The 22,117-nt window shown below is 33.7% G+C and overlaps 1 protein-coding gene across 1 annotated transcript; it reads left to right on the top strand.

Annotated features, from left to right (window-relative positions):
• Positions 1-594: 594 nt before the first annotated feature.
• LOC120138630 (binding partner of ACD11 1-like) lies at positions 595-22,005 on the top strand. Its single transcript, XM_039154064.1, has 8 exons — positions 595-643; positions 1,878-1,961; positions 2,315-2,418; positions 2,675-2,750; positions 3,167-3,250; positions 4,286-4,819; positions 21,741-21,744; positions 21,941-22,005. Exons 1-8 carry the CDS (start codon positions 638-640, stop codon positions 22,003-22,005), a joined length of 957 nt encoding a protein of 318 aa, XP_039009995.1. The 5' UTR covers positions 595-637.
• Positions 22,006-22,117: the final 112 nt, after the last annotated feature.

Here is a 22,117-nt window from a genome sequence, read left to right as displayed (position 1 = left end):
AAATTATTTTATATTATTTAAAAAAATAAATTTATGTATTTTTATTGTTTAAATAATATTTCAAATTAAATTGAATCATCTATGAACAAATCTATACAATAATTAGAATTTATGCATGACCGAATATTTTTGTTGAATTAATTTATTTTTATTTATATTTTTTTATACTATCTCAATAACAAATACTAAAAAAATGTAAAAGAAAGTGGAATTATTGGTTAAAATTAGAAACACAAATTGATAAATTGTATCAAATTAGCCGAATAACAGTAAGAACAGACAAACAAATACTAAATCTTATCTGATAAGCTTGTAAAATAACAACTTAAACATCCATTAACATTTTCAATTAGTAATTCTCTACTATTTATATTCGGATTTTACAGAGTAAATTAAAATAAAAAAATAATTTTACTAATTTTTTGAGAAGGAAAACAAAAAAAACAGTGATTACCCAGTTTTTATTACAGGAAGTGAAAAAGGGTAGACTCAACGTGCTTCTAAGAATTCAGCCCGCGTATTTAAGCTGAATAAAGACGCTACTGCCCCATTAAAGCCCTTCATCTTCCTATCAAAATCCAGTCATTCCAGTATTCTTTGTAATCTTTGTATTGGGAATTCTTTATACAATCTTCAAATGTCGGTGAGTTCATTTCTTTTATTTTTTTTCATCTATTTATTGATGAATTTGACCCTTTGCTTAGTTAGATCCAGGATTCTGTGTTCCTTTAGAGAAAAGAAAAGGGTCAACTGAAAGAGAAATGTGGGTTTTGCTCTGTTTGTTTTATGTGAAAATGTAGGAAAAAGGACACCATAAAAGCTAGATTCCTGACTTGATCTCTACTAGACCGAAATGCCACTTTGGATTTCTAAAATTGATCTCACTGTAGTTCTTGGGTTCTGGAAACAACTTCAATCATAAGATTCAGTTGGGATACTTTATTTAGCGTTCTTGGAAACCAAAATGATTTTTAAGTGTTCTTCAAGTTTCATGGTTTGATGGTCAAGTTGTTGTTAATTGTGGCTCTGTCTTACGGTTCATGCTATTTCTAGTCTATGCATTTTATTTTGTGGTTCCTTTTTAATAGTCTTTGAAGTAGTATTTCTATAATCGTTAGTTTTAATTTGTAGGCTCTGATAGGATTGGTGTAAATTATTGGTGAAAGTGTTATATTGATCTTCAAAATAAGATAAAAGGGTGTTTTTCTTTTTTTCTTTTTTTTTTTTAAAAAAAAATTCATTTGGGTAGGAAGCATAAAATGGTTGTGTTTGTGTATAATGTCCTTTCGATACTTAGATAAACCATTTGATTGCAATTGAAGTTATGATTCCAAGCATTTTACATTTAAGCATATCACTGTGAATTTTCATAAAACAAATAAAGAAAAAAAAACCAAATGTGCCACTGATGATTACATGGTGTTTCTGTTTGTGGCAATGAGAATTTTCTTTGGTACTAGGAAAGAAATATTTTCTATTTTAGGCTTTTACTTTTTATGAATCCTGTGGCCTGAGAATGGGATGCATTCTTAGGTCACAATTGAACAGACTGCACGAGTTCAAATTGATGTAACATAAAACTATTAGTCCAAAAGTCTCACGGCAATGAAACAAATGTCCACAGACCATCAATCCGCGCCAATGAATAAAATCTCCTTACACTTTTGGACCCCATAGTAACAGTAAAGAATTGTGGTTTCAAGTTTATTTGTTGTCATGAATCCTGATTTTATTTACTTTCATCTCATTCATTTAGTATATCAGTGTCCTTCTTTCATCCAGTTATGCTTACATAACTTGCAGTTACTTTTCTTGCCTAGTAGAGCTTCTCTTTTTTATATATATATTTTACTCCTTTTTTGTCATTGCATATGCAGCTTTCACTGGACCATACAAATCTTAGTCTTGGAGCAGTACCTCAGACAAAAGCAACAACAAATTGGACGATCAGTGTCTCAACTGTGAGGGAAAAAGTTACTTTTGATGTTATTAACAATATATCTCTGCTGATTATCAGTATGTTTGATGAGTATCATATAAGTGTTATCTTGAAATGCTTGATGAGTATGTTTATTGTGAATATGTGATATCCAGTTGCATTAGAGTCCAAAGACTCCATAAACATCTTTGTATTTGTGCTATATGTTCATTTAATTAAAAACAATGAATCGAAGTTTTAAGTTGAATGCATGTGATTAGATGGACACATGGAAAATGTAAAAGCCTGCTTCTGGTGTTTTCTCAAACTCTACCACTAGTTTATAGGACAATAATCCTAAATACAAATATTTATCCACTCGTTTTCTGTGCACAGATAAAAACAGTTCAGGTCAGTAATATTTCTCTAGCTGCTTCCGAGAGGGATATCAAAGAATTCTTTTCTTTCTCTGGTGATATACAATACGTTGAAATGCGAAGGTGGGTGCTCTCTACCAATGTTGCTCTGGCTTTTCATTTTTCTTGAAATACCCTTGTCCTGACACATTTCCAGACATGGTAGATCCTCTGAGGACCCTTCAAATACATTGAATCTTTAAAGAAACTGAATATACTTGTGTTAGACACATACAAACATGCCCTTGTTCGGCATCCATACTTGAGTTCCAGTAGCATAGCTCTAGTTCAACTGATTTTTTTCGAAAACTCATCCTTATGATTTTTATGAATTTTGCAGGGAGACTGAAAATGCTCAGGTTGCTTACGTTACCTTCAAGGATACACAAGGAGCAGATACAGCAATACTATTGACTGTATGTTAGTGAGATTGTGTTATTTTTTTATGCTTATGTTTCCTTATCAAATTTTCATTTATCGATAGTATCACCGGGCAAAACTCTTATCAGCCTTACTGCTCCCTTAATTCAAAATCGACAGGCAACTTGAAAGTTGAAACTTTTGGAAAAATAATCATATTTTACATGTTATGCCTGTCAAACTTGATTAAAACTTTCCAGGTCTATTTTTAGTGACTTTACCATCATTCATCTCCGTTGCCTGTTTTCATTGGTGTGACTCAGAATTAACCCTCTCCTGTAGCCTTTTTTGACCATCAAAGCCTAACAATAACATCTAGTTATCGAGCTTCAATTACATGGCTTACTTACTTTCTGGCAACTTATTCAATTTGAATGCTCGTTTTGAATTATGTACTTTTTGATAAATTCAGGGAGCCAAAATAGTTGATCTTTCTGTCAATATCACACCTGTTGAGGATTATCAGCTACCCCCTGAAGCTCTCCTATCAAAAACGGTAAAATTCCTCCTTTAAACCATATCCTACAGCCTTTGTTGACATAAATATGATCAGTGGGATATGAAATAGGGTGAAGTAATAATATATCTATGTTGCTCTGGCTCTTCCTTTTTGCTTGAAATATCTATGTCCTAAGTGTACACATGGAGGTTGGTATATAACCTTACACGAATCCTCCAAATACATTAAAAAACTTGGTCATATATTGAATATACCGTGTCAAACACATACTCGTAGTAGTCGCTTACACCTGAGCCAGAGTAACAGAATAATAACATTAGAGTTAGTAGTATTTCAACCGGTTGTTGTCAGCTTATGTTTGTAATTTTCAGATCATACTTTTAGCATCGGAAGAAAAAGACAAGATTGTGTGATAGCTTAATGCTTATATAATTATATCAATATTCATGATTAATCGTTCTTCAAAAATACATGCTTTTATTCCTTCAAATCCTTGAATGCGTCTTTTGTGAAGCCTTTCAATGGAGGACAAGTAAACTGAAATCCAGGATGCAAGGTTTATAATTGTATACTGTTACCACCGAACTTAGAAATTGGTAACATTTATTGTCGGTAGCTTGTTTTCAATCCATTGTAAGAACTTAGAAACTGAATTAGCACCGATTCAGCATCTGGAAATTTTCTGATCTTTTGGGAGTCTTCTAGTGTAACCGTATATATCTATTGCCTGTTTTTCTCTTGGTCCGCAATAGGAAAAGGCATGTTTCTTCCTTATGTCACTCAGACTTGGGGCAAGTTCTGCATACGGATATGTGTCCAACATAATTATGTTCGATTTTTTAAAAGGTCTTTTTCATGCATTTGGAGAGTTTTTGGAGGGTTATATCTCCAAACTCATGTTTGGATATGCGTCTGACCATGGGTGTCAGTCACAATAACTCCAAGAAAAATGAAGAGTAGGAGTGCATTGTTTGTTCGTATGCATTCCTAAGAATATGATTGAAAGAAGTGAATTATTGCATATACACTGTCTTATGTTTTCGTCATCATTGTGTTATCTTCTATTTGAAGGAGAAAAATCCAGTTTTTATTGATTCTACTGTGAAAAAGGCTGAAGATATGGTAAGCACCATGCTTGCCAAGGGCTTTGTCTTGGGAAAGGATGCCATAGCCAAGGCAAAAGCTTTTGATGAACAGCATCAATTGACATTGAATGCCTCTGCTGCCGTAACTTCTTTTGATCAGAAAGTGGGTCTGAGCGAAAAGCTAAGCATCGGAACAACTGTGATAAACGAAAAGATGAGAGAGATGGACGAGCGATACCAAGTATCTGAAAAGACAAAGTTCGCTTTCTCTGTTGCCGAGCAGAAGGCAAGCATTGCAGGAACTGCAATCATGAGCAACCGCTACGTGTCTACAGGAGCTTCATGGCTTTCAAACGCGTTCAATGCAGTTGCGAAGGCAGCGGAGGACGTAGGTGTGTTGACGAAGGAGAAGGTCGAAAAAGCTGAGGAAGAAAAAACTGATTCCATTTACAAGGAGAGAACAAGGATCATCAATGACTTTGCACAGCTCCATCTTGATGAATCTTCCATGATGGAACCAGTTGATTCAACAACTGATAAGAAAGCCTAAAATGATATGAAATGATTGCTTTTGAACATTGATTGTCCTTCAATACCTTGATTGCTTTATTGTCGGACAATATATTGTTACATGGGATTGGAATTCATTGGACTTTCTGCAAAAATATATATGTACACACACTAAAAGAGTTTTACATTGTGTAATATGATTCAATTACTATATATATATATATATTGCTTTTTTCTAAAAAGGTAGATTTCATTCAAATATCCAAAGCATCGAGAATTACATTATCTTTGATACAATCTGTTTCATCGTAACAAAACCAGTATGGATTATTATTCGACAAAGCCCAATTAGTTAAGGAGTGAGCTACTCTATTTGCTTCTCTCTTGGTTTAGTTAACCTTGTAGTTCGGATGATGCGTTAGGATATCATGAGCTTTGTTGAGTAACAATCCGACAACGAAGATGTCTTCTTGCCAGTTAGTGAGGTGGTTGACAATAGAAATTGCGTCTCCTTCGAGAGTGACATGCTCCCAATCATTTTTACTAGCCAGTCGGAGGCCATGCACGAAAGCCATTGCTTCTGTTGTTTCCGGAGTGTGAGGGGACTCAAGCTTTTGTGCCATTCCCTGTACCACCATTCCATGGTGATCGCGGACGACTACACCAATAGCCGCATCCCCCGAGCTATGAATAAAAGCGCCATTGACGTTAATTTTAAAACTACTTGGTGGAGGTCGTTGCCATGAGGATCTTGGAGCAACAGTCGAAGAGAGCCAGAACTTGCCATGACTGGCAGATGCTTCTTTATCCGACGCAAAAAACCAAGCCGCATTTATCACCTACCGATCAGCTTGCAACAGTTTGTCTTGCACCCATTTATTCCTCCTATTCCAGATATTCCAAAGTAAGATCATCATTAAGGAGAAACCAACTGAGTCCAACAAGGAGGATGCTCGTTGTAGCCACTATTTGCACAATGGAGTAGCATTTGGAATGATGTTATTTTGCAGACCTAAAAGGGAAAGGATAGTTCGTGTCTTTGTGCAATCTTTAAGAGCATGCAACACTGTTTCCTTTTCTGTCATGCAAACCATCTTCCAAACTCGCAACAACAACCTTTTCACTAGTATTATTATGGACTAAAGCCAAAATAAACCCAAACAATGTATACAAGTGTAAAATAGATGCACCGAAATGATCAAAACCAATTGTAACAAAAAAAGATCAAAACCAATGAACAGTCAACTTCCTACCTTAATAGCTAATCATCTTAAATTAGGTTCAAGCTGGTATGAAGCAACGATTGACGAAAATAAAGAGGAATAATACTAATGATTACACACAAATCATTCAAGATTAACGGCTATATTAAATTAAATACCGATTTTCTTTAAAGAAGGTAAAGATATAAATGGTAGGACACACGCAATAATGAGGAAAAGGAATAGAATTAAATGTAATGGAGCTAAGTTAGATATAAAAAATAGGGAATGACTAGACTGAAAAAAAATAAAAATAAAGAGAAGAGCAAGATCGAAAATAAAACAAAACATCAAGGGCTCATATGAAAATTTGTTAAATAAATATTAAAGGTTTGAATAGGACTAAAATAAAATTACCAAAAAATGTAAACCAAAATTAAGAGGAAAAGTAAATGAAAGAATGACCCAGGTAAAATGGAAACAAAATAAGAAAGACTTCGGAACAGATTTACCCTTATCCATTAAAAAACACGGGCCCTTAATGGGCACTTTTTGGAAGATATAAAACTCATTTTAGAAACAAACATAGCATATTTTTTCATTTGAAAAAACTTTGGATCAAAACATGGATTTTAAAATCCTTTGAGAACCTTTATGGTGTTCTTCATTTTCCTGGCCGACCACCATAGGCGACGGTGCTAACCTCTGTTTCCGATCATGGAAATTAAGAAATGTTACTTTTTTATAATGCTCTTTGACCCCTCTATCTCGATCTTATTATGGTTTCATCAAAATCCCTCGAGAATGGAGTAGATCTAATATTTTACTTTCGAAATACCCCTTCTCCGATCATCGAGATTTCTATTCTGATTTACCCTCTATTTACCTTTTATTTTATGAAAAGATAACCAAATGGGAATTCTAACCCTAGAGGAGGCTTCAGATCTAAAGAGATCCACTGTAAAGCCTCCGTTTCTCGAGTTATAAAGGAAAACAGGACTCAGACGACGAGACGCTCACACAACCTAGGTAAACGACTTCTTTCTTTACTTTTACTATATTCAATTCCTTCAGAAATGCACATGCATACACACAAGAACTGAAAAAGAGAAACCATGTTAAAAAAACCTTAGAAATGCTCTTTTTTATTTCTCTTCGAATGGTGGAACTACACTGTTATTGTGTTTTCCCCTATTTTTTCTGTTCGAAACCCCTACACCGAATACTCCCCCTATTTTTCTTTCGAATCACCTCCGATTTTATTTTCATTGTCTTCACTTAATCCCATTTGTCCTTTTTCATGTTAATTTCCTTGCATTTGGTGAGATATTGATGTATTTAGGTGGGATTAGGTGAATTTGTTTTTGACTTGGAAATTTGCTTGAACTTTCGGTGGATGAATGATTCTTTGACTTTGATATGATATTTGGCTACTGTTGTAGGTTTCACGTGATATGCTGAAGATAGCATTTGAAATGGTCACGAGTCGGGTCTTTGCTGGACACAGGTCTGGATCGGGTCAAGCTTGAACAGGGTCTCGGGTTGAGCTTGTTGGGTTTTGCACTTGTATTTGTTTTGGGCCTGGGATTTGTAATCTGCAAAAAAATGTAAATAAAAGTATGTAATAATAATAATAATAATATATTATATATTATTATTATTATTATTATTATTATATTTTTATCCCGGTTAAAAAATGGGTGTCTACAACTGTCCCTCTTTGCACATTCTTGTGTTAACAACAATAGGGCAAAGATGAAAAAGACAACCAGTTTTTGTCCAATCTTTTTTTTTTTGTTTTGAGACTTGATATATCGAGGAACAAATGTAATTGGGCTTCCTGGAATTGGGGCTTTGTCTTCTTAAAGATTTAGGCTTACAAATTCTTCCGGAAAGTAATTCGTTGCTTGAACTATGTTGTACTAAGTTGAAAGGCAACCCCCTATTGTTACAGACGACTCATTTGTTGTGAAACTAAGTCAATCCACTCGAACACGATATCCTTCGTCGTGAAGTTGAAATCGTGGATGACTCATTTTCTATGAAGTTGAGCTTTGAATTGGATATCCTTCATTGTGAAGTTGAAATCCAATTTTGTGTAAGTGACGTTATTTCGAGTCCAATATCCTTCACTGTGAAGTTGAAATTGACTCTGAATGACGCTGGTTTTTCATTGTTGTATCACATATGACTCTTACATCGTGAAGTTGGGTCAATATTTTAGGTACGATATCCTTCGTTATAAAGTTGAAATTGTAGTATGGCTCATTCAATGTGAAGTTGAGCTTTAAATTGGATATTCTTCATTGTGAAGTTGAAATCCAATCTTGTATAAGTTGCGTTTTTTGAGTCTAATATCCTTCGTTGTGAAGTTGAAATTGACTCTGAATGAAACTGAAATGTTGTTTGTTGATAGACATTCCTTCTTTAAATTGGATATCCTTCACTGTGAAGTTGAAATCCAATATAGAGAGGGATGCTTCTTATGGCACGATATCCTTCACTGTGAAGTTGAAATCGTGATGGCCCTTCGTTGTGAAGTTGAGCCTTGAATTGGAAATCCTTCGTCGTGAAGTTGAAATCCAAGTATTGTATGTTTCTTGTAGGCACGGTATCATTCGTCGTGAAGTTAAAATCGTGGATGGCCCCTTCATTATGAATTTGAGTTATGAATTGGATATTCTTCGTCGTGAAGTTGAAATCCAATCTAAAGATAAATGTTGCTGGTGAGAACGATATCCTTCGTCGCGAAGTTGAAATCGTGGATGACCCCTTCGTTGTGAAGTTGAGCCTTGAATTTGATATCCTTTTTCGTGAAGTTGAAATCCAATATAAAGATGAATGTGGGCACGATATCCTTCGTCGTGAAGTTGAAATCGTAGATGACCCCTTCGTTGTGAAGTTGAGCATTGAATTGGATATCCTTCGTCGTGAAGTTGAAATCCATTCTTGATTAAATGGTGTCGCTTCGAGTCCAATATCCTTCGCTGCGAAGTTGAAATTGACTCTAGCATGAACATGCAAGATTATGCACATATGCGATGATATGGATGCAATGCTCTTATGTATGCCTAAAATGTATATGTGAGATATGTTATTTTAGGACTTAGAGAGAAATCTCAATCTCTGGATTCTTCAATTCCTATTCTTGATCTTGGATTCTTCAACATGCTTAAATCCGATGTTGATGTTGATCTGTGAGGTGAATGGTTACGTGAACTCTTCATTCTATCCTTGTCTTAGTAGGTCTTCATTTCCACCATGGTGTACTTTTACAAACCTCAACCTGAGACAATTTGTTTTACTTGCTCCACCAAATTTTGCCCCAAAAATTTGGCTTCTCTTGCCCCAGCTTCAATATTGAGCTTCAGAGAGATATTCATTGATTTTCAAGATATGCTTCTAGAGAACTTATCTTGTTTGAAAATGTTTTCCTTCTTCTTATTTTCAAAATTTTGAAAATTATCGAAAGGAATTTTTGAAAATGTTACCTCCTTCTAGGTTTCACAATTGAAGCAAATCATAAAATAGGAGTTCATTGGATATCAAAAGAATCAAATGCTCTTTTAATCTTTGATAGTTGCAAATCTTTGACAAATATCAAGATTGAAAAGTTGTTTTAGAGGTGGGCTACCTAAATCCTAAGGTTTGTTTCTTCAATTCGGTCTTGGCTTTCCCCTCTTTCTTGTTTTGGTATTTTAATCGAAGGCGAACAAAATGACACAACTAGCATAATCAATGGCTAAACCTTTCAGAACACTTCTGTTTCAGTTCTCTGAAATCTTTCATTTGTTCAAGCTTTTTAGACTCACCTAATCAAGGTAGTGCAGAAACATTGGTTTAAAAATACGATTTCTGAGTGCTTGTGTGAGTTTGACTATAACAAGTGTTCCTTAACTCTCTTACTCCATATTCACCGAAACTCCTTATTTAGTAAATCTGATTTAATTTGCCATTTTCTGGCTAGCTGAATCTTATCCACAAAGCCGAGGCGTTTTACCAATTGCTCTAGAAGGATAACTCAAGCTTTATTGTATATATATTAAAATCACCTTTATCAGGCTAGTTGAGGGATTCATATCGTCACAAAGTCTTTGACTTGATAATCACAGTGGAACATACACCAAATTGCCAGGTACCCGATCAATGTCATGGTTTGAATTTAATCTATTCATAAATCCAGGGCTTTTGAGTTTTCTTTAGCGGAATAGCTCAGCTTTATTGTATATATATATATATATATTATATTTTTTGTTGGGTAACCAGATTCTATTTCTTAAGCTCGCCGAGGAGAACCTGTTATAGTCTAGGTGTTTGTCGAAGGTCAGAAAATCTCATCGTTAGATTTCAATTCCCAAGCAACTAACCTAAACTAAATTTATCCACTTGGCCATTCCATCTGAAAAGATCATGATCATCATTGAACGTAATAAACAGAGGTAGAAACCAATTAATTTTGAAATCTCATATGCTAGTTGTCCTATTTTGTTCGCTCTTAACATATACCTGAATACCAAACCTTTGATTGGTTGTACATGCGAGGAGAGAGCTAGATTGGTTCTTGTAAGAGAAGGGTATGTATTCCAGTGTATGTTCTGGATCAAATGGGTCCTTGTTTTGCAGGGATTCCATCTAGTCATTTGTCAAAGATTTACAACCTCAATTATTAAAAGCTTTTAATTAAGGTGATATTCAAAGAATTCAAGATTAGAATTTGCTCATTATCCATTTCCTCAGAAGAAAGCATTTTATTTAAAATGTTTGAACGTCAAATGTCTTACAAAAATTCTCACATAAGAAGTAAGAAAGAAAAACAAGTTCAAACAAGATGACATGCATGAAAATGCAAAAAAAAAAAAAAAAACTCCTGATGGATGCCCCAATCAACTCCTGACCAGAATACCCTATTACACGTTGAAAGTCAATGCCCCTGAATCGATCAGATCTTGATTCTTGAGTTTCAGTGCCTTAAAGTTCTCAGAGGAATATTTGGAGCCTCCTATGTGGTAACTGCACACAACTTCAACATCGTAGTCCTTATGATATGGGGACTCTTTTCTTGGATCATCCTGGCAGGCTTAGTCCTATAATCAACTAATCAGGCTTCCACTGTACTGATTTCAAAATTTTTAATTGTTAAAATCTTGCTTCCATGTGGTGTCATGTGATTAAGAATACTGCATCGAATCCTCCATGAAAAATTTCATGTTTATAAAAATGCTTTAAAAATGAAATGTAGATGCAAAATGCAAAAATGCATGAAATGTTCGAGGCATTGATCCAAAAACATATATGTTATTATAAATAATCTTTATTGGGACAAAAGTGTTATTTTTTAAGAGACAAAAATATCCTGACATCTTCTGACAGGTTGACTAGTCTTTTGCCTTTTTCTGTCACCGGTTGAATACCCCGTTGAACCATTCCAGCCTCTCCGAGCTGATTTTTGTACTTGTCCCAAGAAGTCTTGAATGGTTGTATCTCTGGTTTTCATCATCTGTTGAGTCTGTTCCCTAACAGAAACGCCACTGGAGCCCTCTATCGATGGGAACTATTTGAAATTCATTTTTTTGTCTCTTGAATCCGTCCACAATGGCCTCTAACTCAGCTAGGGTTTTGACATCTTGTTCTTGTTGTCTTTGAAAGGACTCTCCAGGTCAGTAACCTTTCTCTTGTCTACCCATGCAACCTTAACAGGTCAAAAAGTTGACCTTTGGTGTGCTCGGTGTAAATCTTGGTCCATTCTGAGTCTTTTCACCTCTTGTATTATAACCCCTTTGTCCATCAATGCAAATTATTTATGTTTAACGAACACATTTTTGTGGATCAACACCTCTCTTGAATTATGTAATGCAATGCAAATAAATATGAAAAATGACATAAACAAAAGAAATAAGTTAGTGTACTCAAATAAAAAAAATATCAATTTTACAGGTAATACAATTGATATAAATAAAAATGTCATTAAAAGTTGAATATAATACCTACCAGACATGATATCTACCCGAACATGCTTTAATTAAATAACATTCCTACCCGGATATACTATCTACCCAAAATGATTTTTCAAGAAATTAATCCTAATCGCATGGTATCTAGTTCGCATGTTGTCATTCAACAAAATTTAAAACAACAGGAAATGTTCAGAAATGCTCCTCCTTTGTGTACACTTAATTTGGCTACCTATTTAAGGACAGAGGTTCCGTATGACTACCCATGGTGACCGATCTACGGTTCACTATATGTATGGTTTCGGCTCTTTGAGAAAAAAGGTACTCGAATTGTCCATGATGTCGACGCCCCCTTGGGCTGCCAAACTTTCGATCCTCATTCATTATAGGCTTAAACGGATCGAGTTCAATTCGAGGGGATACATTCCCTTATGCCCATACGGAGAATAAATTCACATGAAGAGATAAGGTATATGAATCCCGAAGGTTACTTGCTAGGCCCGTACGGAGAATAAATTCTCACGAAGGCGTCGTTTTCCCCCCACTTAAAAAGGGTTCAGAGCTCGGGCATAGAGCTTATGTTATGCAAATGCTCGTGACATGTGTGAGGAGGAACATTCAACCCTTTGAATCAAAAAGGAAAACGAAACAACTCGACAAAAACTTGGACAGATCTGAGAGCAAAAATCAAAATGTTAGTATAACAAAAAATGAAGCAATTACAAACTTCAATAAATGAATCATAAATTAACTAAAAACTCAAACTCATAATTTCCATCACAACGACAATGTGTAAACGACTTACAGTTTGACTCTCTAAAAAGTGCCCAGCAAAGTCGTCAAGCTGTCATAACCATTTTTATGTGGAACAATTATTTATTGTTTTTTTAAAAAACGGTCACGACTTTTAATTTGAAAAAAATTGGTAATTTTGGATTAATTTGAATAGAGTCGCCATCGACCTTTAAGTTAGGGAGGTCGAATACCAAAATATGTCCTTTTAAATAATTTTAAAAAAATCGTTTTTAAAGACAAAAAGCCGATCTGCGTTTATCAAAGATTTGATTAAAATGGGTTCAGGAATCGGTTACGCGTGGGGAAGGATTAGCACCCCCACAACGCCCAAAATCGGTACTGTGTCGCTTACATGTTTTCGTAATGGTGGAAATCTTGAATCAAATATAAAGTTAAAATATGATCCAATTATTGAACATTAATTTACTTCGAATTAATTAATTTAAAGGAGAAAATTCAAAGGACTGAAATGAAAACAAATAAATATTACAAACCTAAATACAAATAATAAAAAATTAGTATTTAAATTTATAAAGACTAAAACAGATAAAAACAAAAACCTTAAGGATCAAAATAGCAAAAATAGCAAGTTAAAGAACTAAAATGGAACAAACAGAAATTTTAAGTTCTAAAACAGTAATTACAGAAATTTTAAAGACCAAATAACACAAACTGAAATTTAATGGACTAAAATACAAATTACAGATACTTAAGTGACTAAAATAAAATAATAGAAAGTAAAGTGCCAAAACTAAAATAAAACTATTACTATTATTATGGACTAAAGCCAAAATAAACCCAAACATTGTATACAAGTGTAAAATAGATGCACCGAAATGATCAAAACCAATTGTAACCAAAAAAAGATCAAAACCAATTGTAACAAAAAAAGATCAAAACCAATGAACAGTAACCTTCCCACCTTAATAACTAATTATCTTAAATTAGGTTCAACCTGGTATGTAGCAATGATTGACGAAAATAAAGAGGAGAAAATGAATAGAAATAAATGTAATGGAGCTAAGTTAGATATAAAAAATAGGAAATGACTATACCGAAAAAAAAGAGCAAGATCGAAACCAAAACAAAACATCAAGGGCTCATATGAAAATTTGTTAAATAAATATTAAAGGTTTGAATAGGACTAAATTAAAATTACCAAAAAATGTAAACCAAAATTAAGAGGAAAAGTAAATGAAAGCATGACCCATGTAAAATGGAAACAAAATAAGAAGGACTTCGGAACAGATTTACCCATGTCCATTAAAAAACACGGGCCCTTAATGGGCACTTTTTGGAAGATATAAAACTCATTTTAGAAACAAACAGAACATATTTTTTCATTTGAAAAAACTTTGGATCAAAACATAGATTTTAAAATCCTTTGAGAACCTTTATGGTGTTATTCATTTTCCTGGCCGGCCACCATAGGCGACGACGCCGACCACCATAGGCGATGGCGCCGACCACCATTTTTTATCATGAAAATTAATAAAGGTTACTTTTTTACGATGCTCTTTGATCCCTCTATCCCGATCTTATTCTATTTTCATCAAAATCCCTCGAGAATGGAGTAGATCTAATATTTTACTTTCGAACTACCCCTTCTCCGATCATCGGGATTTCTCTTCTGATTTGCCCTCTCTTTACCTTTTATTTTATGAAAAGACCACCAAATGAGAATTCTAACCCTATAAGAGGCTTCAGATCTAAAGAGATCCACTGTAAAGCCTCTGTTTCTCGAGTTATAAAGGAAAACAGGACTCAGACAACCCTCCGACGACGAGACGCTAGCACAACCTAGGTAAATGACTTCTTTCTTTACTTTTAATATATTCAATTCCTTCATAACCACATGCATACACACAGAGAATTGAAAAAGAGAAATCATGTTAAAAAAAACCTTAGAAATGCTTTTTTTATTTCTCTTTGAACGGTGGAACTACACTGTTATTGTGTTTTTACCCCTATTTTTTTCTGTTCGAAACCTCTACACTGAATACTCCCCCCTTTTTTTCTTTCGAATCGTCTCCGATTTTATTTCTATTGTGTTCACCGAATCCCACTTGTCCTTTTTCATGTTAATTTCCTTGCATTTGGTGAGATATTGATGTATTTAGGTAGGATTAGGTGAATTTATTTTTGACTTGGAAATTTGCTTGAACTTTCGGTGGATGAATGATTCTTTGACTTTGGAGATGATATTTGGCTATTGTTGCAGGTTTCACGTGATATGCTGAAGATAGCATTTGAAATGGTCACGGGTCGGGTCTTTGCTAGACACAGGTCTGGATCGGGTTAAGCTTCAGGGTCTTGGGTTGAGCTTGTTGGGTTTTACACTTGTATTTTTTTGGGCCTGGGATTTGTAATTTGCAAAAAAAATGTAATTAAAATAAGTATGTAATAATAATAATTATTATTATTATAATATTTTTATCCCGGTCAAAAAACGACTGTCTACATACATATAAATTATTTCTTTTATGTTCTGAACTTCGTAAGGGAGATGTTGATCTGTCTTGCTCCCCTTTGCTTCTCTTTTCGTTTTCCAGAACCTACGTGTGAAACACTCACACGCTAAGTTAATGACTTATTGAGGCATAAATAAACTTACTATAACATATCATTACTAATTCCTACTATGTACACTTCATGTAATCATAATAAACTATAGAATGCATTAAGCATCGAAACATAAATACATACATATACATATCATTTCATTATTCTTATTATTGTTCTTAGCATTATCATTAATCTATTTATCATATGACCCTTTACTTACCCTGTATAGACATTAACATCATATAACACAAATATCATTGCACAAAGAAACAAACATATCATCATATCAGATTTCTTTATGTTATTTCTTTGTTTAGCACATGTAAATTTCTGAGAACTTAAGGTATGTGAGTACATAGAGGTTGTGCACATATGCTGTCACCACAGCTCGTATAATTCCCACTAGGGGCGCGTAGAATTTGTCCCGAAGGACCACTATATCCCGAAGGACCACATATCACATATATCCCGAAGGACCACTCCTTAAGAACCATATACATATTCCAATGGACCAAATAAGTATACCAAAGTACTGCATATATGTTCCAAAGGATTACATATATGTTCCGAAGGACCACGTAGAACCCTCGACTCTTGGCATGCTAACTATACCCCTAGCTCTCATAACACATAACATGAGCATTATTATTCATGTTATCACACATTCACATAGGCATATAATCTCATAGCTCATTATCATATTTTTATATGATCACATAGTCACGTAGACACATAGATCACTTACACATAGAATATTTTCATATAATTCACATAGATACTCATAACATAGCTCATACCACCTTTTCACATATTTCATTAATTTAGTATCACATAACTTATTTCATATTATTACGAGTCACATATATCACTTAACACATATCTCGTGGTCACATAGCATGTATCATATAAACATGTATTTTCATGGCTAATAATCGCATACTTAACATATAAACATATGCATGTATTCATGTCCACAAGAAATCATATTAATACTACACTTGCATTCATGGATTCATACAATCTATTAGTGGAAATAGACTCATTGCAAGTTTTATTTTCATAAAACCCTATACATAAATAACATGTACTCACTCGGCTTCACTAGTCAATACCGATCTCTTATCCTCTTTCTCGATGACATTACTTGTCGACTTGTCCGGACATTGCTCTCAATCGATATCTACACAATCATGCATATTATATTCATATCAACATTCCAAATATTATAATTCAATCCTTAATAATTCAAACTAATCAAAATGTTTAATACAATTTCCATTTTGAGTAGTATCGGTACCCCCACAGATGGTACTGATACTTCCTTAGCTATGGTATCGATACCAAGCTTAGGTATCAGTACCCTTTTTACATTCGAAATCCTTATTTCAAAAATGGGTACCGATACTGACCTTATGGTATCGGTACTCTTGGTATCGATACTACCTTTAAATAATTCATAATTGTCTGCCTTAGGGTATCAATACTCATTCAACCAGTATCGATACCTATACCTTATAAATCACTTATTTTCTCTTTGAAGTATCAGTATTGAAAGAACAGTACCGCTAACCTAGCCTAGAATACACTTCTTTAGCCTGAAAATCTTACCAAACTCACTTAATTCTTCTTCCATAACCTCCTTTTAACCATTGCGACTTAACTATACTTATTCAAATCTTCTTATATCCATATAACACATTATCATCTTCAATAACTCATCATAATTCTTGAAACTAAAAATCTTACCAAATTTCCAATATGTTCTTAATTAACTTTTATCACTTCTAATTTCTTAATTAGACCATTGACAAGTCAAATTCAACTTCAAAATCTATTTAATCCTTCTATTTCAATAATTCACTCAAAAACGCATTTTACTAAATCTCTTATAACTTGTTCATCCTTGAGTTTTAAGACATTTTAAATCTTCCCTTAAGCTTTCTTATCACTCAAGAATCAAAACCAGCTTAAACATGAAAGAAAATCTTAACTTGAGACCAACTTACCTTTGGAGAAGAAGCTCACGGCAGAGGAAGAAGACAAGCAAGGTTCTAGACTTCTCTTTTCTTTTTCTCCTAATTCCCACGTGGTTTATACCCATAAAGGAAAGAAGAAAAATATTTCTTGCAAATGACCATTTTACCCTTTATTTGATTTAATATCTACTAAACAATTCCTCACAAAATATTCCCAACTAAGTCCCTAATCTTTTAACTTAATTCAAAATTAAGCACAAAACTTTCAAAATTTATATTTTAGTCACTAGTCATGTTTTGGGATGTTACAAGTCTCCCCTCCTTTTAAGAAAATTCGTCCTCGAATTTTCACTGCACACATTGATAAGAACATATTTTCTAATGTTATCATGTTGCTTCCTTTAATTAATCTTTCCTGTTTACCACTAATAGACTTACCTTTTTACTGCACTTAATTCTTTATATACACTCTACCTTTATAAATCCATATAATGTCCCTTATTATATAAACCATAACTCCAATCCTTATTACTCAATATATTAATCAATTGATCTCTTTCATCATTCTTTAATTGTTTTGCACATAAACCAAACCTTTACTCAGTCCTTAATCCATGTTTGTATTACGATACACACAATCTTTTCATATAATCTTACGTATTTGTCCAAAGAATAAGCACCCCTTTCAATAATAACACCCCTTTCAATAATAACAGGTGCTAACTTACTCTATTTCCTTATACAAATCCTTTAAATATTGTCTTCCATTTCCTGATCTATTTATTACTTCATAAATCAATATATTCTTGTAACATAGATCATATCATTTTCTTCATGCTTCCATACTCTTTTCATATCACTTATACTTATCCTTGATTATCAACCTTTATCACATTTTCATAACTATGATAGTTAACACTACTTGCACAAATCTTACTCTTTGTAAAATCCTTGTTCGAATTACAATACACATATCCCTTTTTATCATCTTAAACTTTCCTACTACATCCTTAGCTTCACTCAACATCTGACTCATCTTTTAATCCTTTAACTATAACACACTTACTATCACATAATTTTTCTAATCTGCACTAACTCTTCTAATATAAGATGCAAGTCCTCATCAAACCAATCATATACATTCTTTTTAATCGGAATAATTCATCAGTCATTTACTCAACATTCCAACTTCTTTTGTCTTACAAACTGATCACTGATGTACCTATTCTTAAACTTTTCTACATCATCTTCATTCAAATTAGCTTAACTACAATTCACTCAACTTATCAAACTGCACTCTTATCCATACACATTACGATTCTCATGTTTCAAACTCATAAACTATGTCTTCATATTTCTGATGAACTTATCACCGAGATACTTATTATCGAACTTTTCCAAACAAATAACAACATCACTTAATCTTCTATCATTTTCATGATAACATCTGTTCACGATGCATCAACTTATCCGCATAATAACTAAACTACTTTATCTAACTTCTCCACTTTAGAACAGTGGAGACCCCTTTAACAATGCACTTCTTGAGGTGTCCGCTCTTCATCGTGCCTGGCCAGGACAGGTGAATTGCAACCACCATCAGGTTCACCTCTCACTTTTCTTCGGAAATTCTCATAATAAGATTTATACTATATCATACTAATCTCATTCTATTAGCAAGACAACATACTCCTTACACTATTAGATCAGAATTTTTTTCACCTTATGTTGGCATATACACATTTTGAAATTTATTTAACTCTGGTTTAAGCCTAGAATCGGCTAAACCTCCTTTGATACCATTAAATGTAACACCCTCAAATCGTATCCGACCCGGATTCGAGTCTTAGGTGTCACATTGACTTTTCAAAATGTTTTCCTTTACAAATTGGCAAAAATTTAAATTCACAATTTAAGAAAAATGAATACTTTACATTAATTAAAAATCAATTGGTTCTACAAAACATATCAGAGCATATTCAACTCAATTCTATTAGTAAATGCCTACTATATTCAAACTAACAAAATACATATAAATCATTTCTTTTCTGATCTAAACTTTATAAGGGAGATGCTAACCTGTCTTGCTCCCCTTCGTTTCTCTTTTCGCTTTCCAGAACCTGCATGTGAAACACTCACACACTAAGTCGATGACTTAGTGAGGCATAAATAAACTTACTATAACATATCATTACTAATTCCTACTATACACACTTTATGTAATCATAATAAACTATAGAATGCATTATGCATCGAAACATAAATACATACATATACATATCATTCCATTATTCTTATTATGGTTCTTAGCATAATTAATCTATTTTATCATATGACCCTTTACTTACCATGTATACACATTAACATCATATAACACAAATATCACTACACAAAGAAACAAACATATCATCATACCGGATTTCTTTATGTTATTTCTTTGTTTAGCCCATGTACATTTATGAGAACTTAAGGTATGTGAGTACATAGAGGTTGTGCACATATGCTGTCACCACAACTCGTATAATTCCCACTAGGGGCGCATAGAATTTGTCCCGAATGACCACTTTGTCCCAAATGACCACTATATCCCGAAGGACCACATATCACATATATCCCGAAGGACCACTCCTTAAGAACCATATACATATTCCAATAGACCAAATAAGTGTACCGAAGTACTGCATATATGTTCCAAAGGATTACATATATGTCCCAAAGGACCACGTAGAACCCTCGACTCTTGGTATGCCCACTATACCCCTAGCTCTCATAACACATAACATTGGCATTATTATTAATGTTATTACATATTCACATATGCACATAATCTTATAATTCTTTCACATAGCTATTTATCACATTTTCATATGATCACATAGTCACGTAGACACATAGATCACTTACACGTAGAATATTTTCATATAATTCACATAGATGCTCATCACATAACTCATACCACTTTTTCACATATTTCGTTAATTTAGTATCACATAACTTATTTCATATTATTATGGGTCACATATATAACCTAACACATATCTCATGGTCACACAGCATGTATAATATAAACATGTATTCTCATGGCTAATAATCACATACTTAACATATAAACATATGCATGTATTCATGTCCATAAGAAATCATATCAATACTACACTTGCATTCATGGATTCATACAATCTATTAGTGGAAATAGACTCATTGTAAATCTTATTTTCATAAAACACCCTATACATAAATAACATGCACTCACCGGGCCTCACTAGTCAATACCGATCTCTTATCCTCTTTCTCGATGACTATCACTTGTCGACTTGTTCGGACGTTGCTCTCGATCGATATCTACACAATCATGCATATTATATTCATATCAGCATTCCAAATATCATAATTTGATCCTCAATAATTCAAACTAATCGAAATGCTTAATACAATTTTCACTTTGAGTAGTATCGGTACCCCCATACATGGTACCGATACTTCCCTAGCTATGGTATCGATACCAAGCTTATGTACCGGTACCATTTTTACATTCAAAATCTTTATTTTAAAAATGGGTACCGATATTGACCTTATTGTACCGGGACTCTTTGTATCGATACTAATTTCCCAGGTATCAATACCCTATGAACAATTCATAATTTTCTGCCTTAGGGTATCGATACTCATTCAACCAGTATCGATACTCATACCTTATAAATCACTTATTTTCTCTTCGAAGTATCGGTATTGAATGAAAAGTAACGATACCCCTAGCCCAGAATACACTTCTTTAGCCCAAAAATCTTACCAAACTCACTTAATTCTTCTTTCATAACCTCCTTTTAACCCTTGAGACTTAACTATACTTATTCAAATCTTCTTATCTCTATATAACACATTATCATCTTCAATAACTCATCATAATTCTTAAAACTAAAATCTTACCAAATTTCCAATATGTTCTTAATTAACTTTTATCACTTCTAATTTCTTAATTAGACCATTGATAAGTCAAATTCAACTTTAAAATCCATTTACTCCTTCTATTTCAATAATTCATTGAAAAACTCATTTTACTAAATCTCTTATAACTTGTTCATCCTTGAGTTTTAAGACATTTTAAATATTCCCTTAAGCTTTCTTATCACTCAAGAATCAAAACTAGATTAAACATGAAAGGAAACCTTAACATGAGACCAACTTACCTTTGGAGAAGAAGGTCACGGCAAAGGAAGAAGGCAAGCAAGGTTCCAGACTTCTCTTTTCTTTTTCTCCTAATTCCCACGTGGTTTATAGCACATAAAGGAAAGAAGAAAAATATTTCTTGTAAAATGACCATTTTACCCTTCATTTGATTTAATATCTACTAAACAATTCCTTATAAAATATTCCCAACTAAGTCCCTGATCTTTTAACTTAATTCAAAATTGAGCACAAAACTTTCAAAATTTACATTTTAGTCACTAGCCCTGTTTTGGGATGTTACATCTGCTGATGCTACTCTTTGTATGTCATCCCCCGCTTTCAAATATTCCATTCATCGTCTGGCTGGCATTGGATCAACGAAACATGTACGTTATCCAGACGCAACATATATTCTCGGGTTGTCATTTTTCGCGATTTTCAAAGAAAGTAGGATTTTTTTTTGCTATTTTTTCAGATTTACTGTTTGGTGAAAAATCAAAACCCCAAGCTCCTATTTATAGCCTTAACTTCAACGACTAGAAATTTCAAAATTTTGGCCGAACTCATAATCTCGAGGTGACAAGTTCCAAGTGACTGTTGCTGATCGTTGCCCGTCTACCCGTTGACCATCGGCTACAAAATTGCTAGTTTT

Source organism: Hibiscus syriacus, unplaced genomic scaffold, assembly GCF_006381635.1.
Source record: "Hibiscus syriacus cultivar Baekdansim isolate YM2019G1 unplaced genomic scaffold, ASM638163v2 tig00002237_pilon, whole genome shotgun sequence".
NCBI lineage: Eukaryota > Viridiplantae > Streptophyta > Magnoliopsida > Malvales > Malvaceae > Hibiscus > Hibiscus syriacus.
This window is presented reverse-complemented; position numbering and strand designations above follow the sequence as displayed.

Coding starts and splice junctions, on each gene's coding strand:
- LOC120138630 (XM_039154064.1), top strand. Junction 2,751..3,166: donor ATACAGCAATACTATTGACT/GTATGTTAGTGA, acceptor TGATAAATTCAG/GGAGCCAAAATAGTTGATCT. Junction 3,251..4,285: donor AAGCTCTCCTATCAAAAACG/GTAAAATTCCTC, acceptor TTCTATTTGAAG/GAGAAAAATCCAGTTTTTAT.